Below are 7743 nucleotides of genomic sequence, written 5' to 3' on the forward strand. Positions count from 1 at the left end.
AGTGGAATACTTGTAAGTTAGGTGTTCAACACCCATGAGTGACAAGGTCCTTTTGAAAAAAATATAATGGTTAAGCCTATGATCAATGTTTTTTACGAGACCTTGGCATCTGTGAGTGTTGAAGTTTAACCCGTGCACATATTCTTAGTGTTCTCAAATCAAGAGACATGAATTTTATGTGGAATTTAATCTTAGAAACCACAACACTCATACATGTCAAAATATCTAGAAAAACCTATTTTGAGAATTAATCTCAAAAGGCACTTTTTTTATTATATAAATGCAACATTTTGATAAAAAGAAACATTCAATAACATCTTTATTTTTAATTTTACTAGACAATTACAATGAATCTAAAATTTTAATTTATATTCAAAATTTTAAATGGAAAAATCATTTATTAGAATAAATCAAAGATAGGAGTCGATTAAAAGAAAATTATTTGACACGTTGTTAATAGAGTTTTTAAACTCCACAAGTAAAATTGAAAGAGTAACACATATTTGATTCGAGAATAGTAAATAATAAAATATAAATAGTAGAAAGATAAAAGGGTAAATTATAGTGGTAGTTACGCAACTATTGGTAAGATTCTTTTCTTATTACCTAACTATGAAAAGTTACAAAATCGTCAATCAACAATTCAAAAAAAAAATTTTGTCAACGAACGTTAATGGAAAGATAACTTGACAGTTTTTAAAATTGACATAATAGCAACATAGAACTCTCTTTGGTTATTAAAGATACATCTCCCAACATAATAGTAGCTTTCTCGCATGGGAAATGGAAAGTATGCATTTTCTACCTCTATTTTTTTACATAAAGCGGCAATCAACTTCGGAATTATTTCAAAGTGGGGAATTTTAGCTACCCTTAATAAGCCATCCCTCTCCATCAGCCTTAGATGTGTTTATTCGACTCACCAAATGAATATTATGTTAGGCACAAATAGTTTGATATCCATCCTATGAAAAATTTCACAAAAAAAATTAATATTAAATTTACTAAAATATAAAGATAACGGAAAGATGATTTGACAGTTTTTAAAACTGACATAATTGCAACTTTAACCCTTAATATTTATACATTATGTTAATTTAGTATTGATTTTAAATTTAATTCTAAACATTTACATATTGTGTATTTTGATTTGTTATTGTAGTTTTTGTTTTTCTTTGCGATGTTGAGGGCTAATTTTAAAACAATGAGAAAAACTTGGATTTTTGAGTGTTTCTATTTTTTGGTAAAATTTTGATCAAATTTAGTTGATAAATGTGTGTGTGTGTTTTTTTTTAGCTTTTTAGGTGAAATTTTCACAAAAAAAAAATAAATTTGAAAAAAAGACTAAATTGAGGGTTAACATTTTTTAGAATTAAGACTAAATTGACATAATGTGTGCGTCCTACAAGACGCGTTTTCATTTTTCTCTCCAAAAACAACATATCTTGGTAAATATAAAAAACAACTTAAATACTTAAATTTTAAATAATAATAATAATATATTTCTTTAATTTTACCCAAAAAATTTACTAATAATTGAATGATTACATGTGTACTTTAGCAAAAAAAAATGATATAATGATATATAAATTTGTTTGTAAAGTTAAAATATTGCACCAAAGTAGGGCTGAATAAGAAAAATTGAAAATCCGAAAATGGACCCAGATTGAGTTGTTTGGATGGTTTAAGGAATGAAAGTTTTAAAATTGCAGTTACACGAAACTAAACCAAAATCTATTTTCATTTAATATATAATTTATTTTAATTTTTATTCTATAAAAATAAATATTTATATTTATATTAATTAAAATAATCTAAAATTTATTAACAATTAATATAAAAAAATCAATAATCGAACCAAATTAAAATGAATAATTCAAAAAATCTGACTAAACCAAATCGATTTCATCCTTACCAATAATATATGAACTAAAGGGTAAATTAAGTAAAAAGGCCGTTTTTTAAAAATAATTAGTGACTTAGTTTTATATATATATATATAAGAAAATAAGTCGGTTTTGAAGAGAAAAACAAAAATCTTCCTACGTATTTGTTAAATATAAAAAACCCTAAACCCTAAATCCTTAATTTATTTTTAAAACCATCTTTTTATCTAATTTTCCCTAAATCAAATTCTAACTCTTAAATCAATATAAATTAAAAGATTTTTAATATGATATAAAAAAAACCCATACAAAAATAAAATAAAAAGAATTTATGTGTAGATGAGAAGGGTTGGCCTCCCCCTCCTACCTTGGTGCCATCCAGTTCCCATCCCACACCTATCTCCTTCTTCAAATTGTTTTTCCCAATTATTTTGTTTGGTTTCCTTTGATCTCTCTCTGTCTTTCATCTTCAATCTTTTTCTTTTCTTTTCTTTTTTAAATTTATATAAATTTTATGAATTTTGGTTTACTGCCTATTCATACGGGGGTGTACGATGGGCAACTAGGACCCAAACATAGTCAACCATAGAGAAAGGAGGTGAATATGGAGATCAACATCAAGGTCCATGTGAAGACGAAGACGAAGACGATGATGAGTCGCCACCCCAACTTGTTCGACGGAACCTTAGGCGTGCCCGACGCCCACCCAATTATGGCACACATTCTGGATGATAATGATTATGTTATTTGTAATTTTTCTAAAACATTTCATTCTTTAGTTTGTTAAATTTTAATCTATATTATAATAAATATTTCCACCCATAAAGTATTTGTTCCACTTTCATTGACACCAAATTGTATACTTTATTTTTCATCCCAAATGTACACTTATTTACAATCTACACAACAAATTTATTAAATTGATTTGTTTTGTACCATATCGTATGGTTAGTTCCAATCTTTCTTTTTTTTCTTTTTTTTCTACTTTTTCATTTCAGCTTCTCTCTTTCCATTTATCAAATAGAATATTTTAAAAAGCAATGATTTTTCATAATGTATGAGAAAATATTTAAAATATTTTATTTTGTATTGAAATATATCTTACTTTAATAATTACTAACTTACAATTTCCAAAAAAAAGTAATGAATAAAATAAAAATATGGAATTTATATGTTTTTTTAATTCTTTTCTATGTTTATCAATAAATGAGTTAGTGTTTTAATTAATTCTTCTCCTCGATATTCCATCCAGGTGTGGACATGTTAGCTTAGTGCGCCCTAGGTTCCTACAGTAAATGCATAATCTCAGTTGGTCTATCCACTCCCGAATATTCATATTGTCTCTTATTCGAGTTGAGTTTGGCTGACATTTTGGCTTGCGCCATAAGTTAATATTCGGTACCAACTCAAAAGGATCGTACGAGGTAGGTGGCTACATGCTTTCATCCGGGATAGGTAGGAATTCAGATTTCCAAACATTATATATGCGTTGTAGTTTGTAAACTTCGTCAATGTAGGTCATGCAATCTACATATCCCGAGGCACGTGTCGCAATTGCATGTGCACATGGATAACGAAGTGCTTGAAATCTCTCACAATCGCAGGTCCTTCGTCTCAGGTTTACACAGTACAATCCCCCAATAACTCATTCGTTGGGTTTGCTGAACTCTGTAACCTGAAATACTTGATTTAGACACGAGTGACACACTGAAGACAACGGATTCACTCTTTCTGCATTTTCTCCAATATCTTTCAATACCGACTCGTACCAACCGTGAGCACCCTATATCTTTCCCTCGTATTTCTCAGCCCACTTAGGAAATAAAGGTCTAATCAGAAATACGTTTGATTGAACATCGAGGTTACCGACAAATGGCACGTCCTATTTCTTACGGAATTAATGTATTTCACTAAATTTGTTGTCACGTGTCTATATCGTAGTCCTCCATCATACAATTGCGTCTACTACTCCTTGGGTATCCCATCGAGGTACATCGCACCGTGCTCATTTACAACTTGCAATTTCTCAAACATTTTATGAAATCTACGTTAGACAAGCTCGTACCCTGCCGAAGACAATAAATATTATATCTATGCATTGCGAGCCAATGTATATGTTAAGTAGTGATATAGAAAATACTATGCACAACATACCCATGTTAATGACATGTCACCGCTCTACATCCTTATGGTATCGACCCATGTAGTTAGACCCTGTATGTTATACACAATACCTATGGTGTACGGGGTTCCAAAGGCTTGAACTCCAATCGATTGCAACTTGTATTCCGGTTCCCCTGTCCTAAATTATGCATATGGTAGGTTACGGCACAACATGCCTTCTTAAGTTAGTCAAGAAGAAATCTCAGTCATCTCTGAATTCTTCGGGAGTTATTGTAAAAATTATTAGCAAGATTTTCCGATTACCATCTTGTACAAATGCCAACAACAACCGATGTTGGTATCTCTCGTACATGTATGTGTTGTCAATTTGTACAAGTGGCTTACAATACTAGAATGCAGTTATGCATTGCTTGAAAGTCCAGAATAAATGATGGAAAACTCTTTTTCCAGGGACCAAGCGATCGTGGTAATACGAAGGCTCCGTTTGTATATCGGTTACGGGACTTAGTACGTACCACTCTAGTACCTAACATCATTTCCACAAATCATTATATGATTTCTCCCACCCTCTATGCATCTTATCTAACGCCTTCTGCTTTGCCAACCATGCCTTATGGTACAGATGTGTGCAATCAGAACTGGGATCAGGATCCTAGGACTCGCTTTCACCCTAGGTAATATAAAGTTAGATATCATGTCTGAATCCAATTTCAGATGATCATTAAGACATGCCTGAAAAAACACAAGTACCTCACCATACGTAATACAATCTCGAATAAAGGTCAGAATGAGAATCAATATCGTTAACCATGACACGTACCTGTAACAACACATGTATGTCAACAAACAATTGATGTTAGCCCGATTCGCATTTCATCTTTTATGCATCGCACAATAACTCTTTTCCGCTAGAAACCTTGTTGCCGCCAACTCTATCATAGGTTACCGTAATGAGCTCACCGCCTTTGGTGGAGACAGATAAAACAAATAACTTGATTATACTAGAAGGCCCCTGTGTTTTTCACTATGACTATGATCTTAGACTTCTATATGGGTTTTATAAAGCATCCTCCTTTGATGAGGTGAAACTAATTGTCGTGTTTACATAACCACTATCAATTGGGCCCCTAGTTATACTTCATCCCCTGACAGCATAACATTTGTAAACTTGAAACCCTAGATACACATCAACCCCTAACCGCTTAATCAACGTCAACTGGGACAGTGAGTTGCAATGCAATCCCAACTTCTCAGGTGATGGCTCCATCCTCAAATGACAGATGAAATTTGTAGGTCACTGTGCTCCACGGCATCAATGTAAATTCAAACATACCTTAAAACTATAACAATGTCTATCTAAAACACAGATAAGAATAAATCTATAAACTTCTAATTTCTAACTACAAGAGAAAAAAAAGAAAAAAAAATAATTCTTAACAAAGTGAAAACTCGTCTTATAGGACACGTTTTCATTTCTCTCTACAAAAATAACATATTCTGGAAAATATAAAAAAAAACAGCCTAAATACTTAAATTGTAAAAAATAATAATATATTTCTTTAATTTACCCAAATAATTTACTAATAATTTACATATGTACTTTAGCAAAAAAAAAATGATATAATGATATATAAATTTGTTTGTAAAGTTAAAATATTGCACCAAAGTAGGGCTGAATAAGAAAAATTGAAAAATCGAAAATCGACCCAAATTGAGTTGTTTGGATGGTTTATGGAATGTAAGTTTAAAAATTGCGGTTACACAAAACTAAACCAAAATCTATTTTTATTTAATATATAATTTATTTTAATTTTTATTATATAAAATAAATATTTATATTTAAATTAGTTAAAAAAATTTAAATTTATTAACAATTAATATAAAAAATCAATAACCGAACCGAATTAAAATGAATGATTCAAAAAATCCGACTGAACCAAATCGATTTCATCCTTACCAATAATATATGAACCAAAGGGTAAAATAAATAAAAAGGCCGTTTTTTAAAAATAATTAGTGATTTAGGTTTTTTTATATTTAAGAAAATAAGTCGATTTTGAAGAGAAAAACAAAAATCTTCCTACGTATTTGTTAAATATAAAAAAAACCCCTAAATTCTTAATTATTTTTAAAAACCGTCTTTTTTTTTTATCTAATTTTCCCTTAATCAAATCCTAACTCTTAAATCAATATAAATTAAAAGATTTTTAATATGATATAAAAAAGAAAAAAACTATACAAAAATAAAATAAAAAATCCTTTCATAAAAAGAAATAAAAATAATTTATGTGTAGATGAGAAGGGTCGGCCTCCCCTCCTACCTTGGTGCCATCCAGTACCCGTCCCACACCTATCTCCTTCTTCAAATTGTTTTTCCCAGTTATTTTGTTTGGTTTTCTTTAATCTCTCTCTCTCTTTCATCTTCAATCTTTTTCTTTTCTTTTCTTTTTTAAATTTATATAAATTTTATGAATATTTTAGTTTTGGGTTGGGTTGATTTAGTCAGTTTACTTCCTTTTTTATCTATAATCTTTTTTTCATCATCAATCCCCTTTGTATTTCTATAACAATTATTACCATTTAGTTAACATTTTGAGCTTATACACTTTGATTTTGGATAACCCTTTTGTGAGATTCGAAAAAAAATCCCATTTTTTTACTTATTTTCCGATGAGGAGAGGGAGGGGTCCCGCCGCCGCCGCCGCCGCCGTCCCCGATGGAGAAGAACCCAAATACAGAGGTGTTCGAAAAAGACCATGGGGTAGATTCGCAGCTGAGATCCGAGACCCGTGGAAAAAAACCAGGGTTTGGTTAGGTACTTTCGATTTCGCCGAAGATGCGGCTCGAGCTTACGATACGGCGGCGATGACACTGCGTGGACCGAAAGCCAAAACGAATTTCCCAATCAATCCCTCGAATACTACCGCTTTTCCGATCGATCACCACCACCGACGGTTATACCCGATGGGTAATTTTCAAGACCCGGATATGAACCCACAAAGACCGACGAGGAGCAGTATGAGTAGTACGGTGGAGTCTTTTAGTGGACCAAGACCAACCCAACCGCCGCCGGAATCGGTTGTGTCGGACCGGAAATATCATCACCATCGGAAACCGCCGGTGTTGCCAGAGGATTTTCACAGTGACTGTGATTCATCATCGTCGGTTGTCGTCGACGATGGGGATATGGCTTCATCTTCCTGTAAGCAAAATCAAACATTGATGCCCTTTGATCTCAATTTTCCACCGTTGGATGAAGTTGATGATCTCTACTGCACTGCTTTATGTCTTTGATCAACATGATGATCATGATTGATGATGAAGAATTATTCAAATCTATTTTTCTAAATTTTTGCTATTTTTAAGCGAAAAAAAAAGAGATATATGATTAAGATGGAAAAAAACGATCCTAGTCTTTTTAATGAGTATGATGAAATCTAAGCCCTTTGATTTTGATCAAGCGGTGATTATTATATTTGTTCTTAGAGAATATGTATGATTTAGGGTTTGGTGATGTTATTATTATATCTCAGATCTGATTATTTCTTCTTCTTTTTTGTAACTTTAAATATTTCTATAAAATTTTTCTCTTTTTTTCAATTTCAACCCTTCACAAACTGGATTAAAAAGTAAAAACCCCATTTTTTCTGTTTTCTTTTTTGGGGCTTATTTTTGTTTGAATGAAGCAAAGATAAAAAATGGGATTTTGTGTTTTATCATTTTGATGATCCTA

At 31.5% G+C, this 7743-nt stretch overlaps 1 protein-coding gene across 1 annotated transcript; it reads left to right on the forward strand.

The window, feature by feature from the left end:
• The first annotated feature begins 6239 nt into the window (after window positions 1-6239).
• Window positions 6240-7537, forward strand: LOC107903473 (ethylene-responsive transcription factor 3). The gene has a single exon (XM_016829531.2). The coding sequence runs from the start codon at window positions 6681-6683 to the stop codon at window positions 7302-7304; it is 624 nt and encodes a 207-aa protein (XP_016685020.2). The 5' UTR covers window positions 6240-6680; the 3' UTR covers window positions 7305-7537.
• The last annotated feature ends 206 nt before the right edge of the window (window positions 7538-7743 follow it).

This window comes from Gossypium hirsutum, chromosome D05, assembly GCF_007990345.1.
Source record: "Gossypium hirsutum isolate 1008001.06 chromosome D05, Gossypium_hirsutum_v2.1, whole genome shotgun sequence".
Lineage (NCBI taxonomy): Eukaryota > Viridiplantae > Streptophyta > Magnoliopsida > Malvales > Malvaceae > Gossypium > Gossypium hirsutum.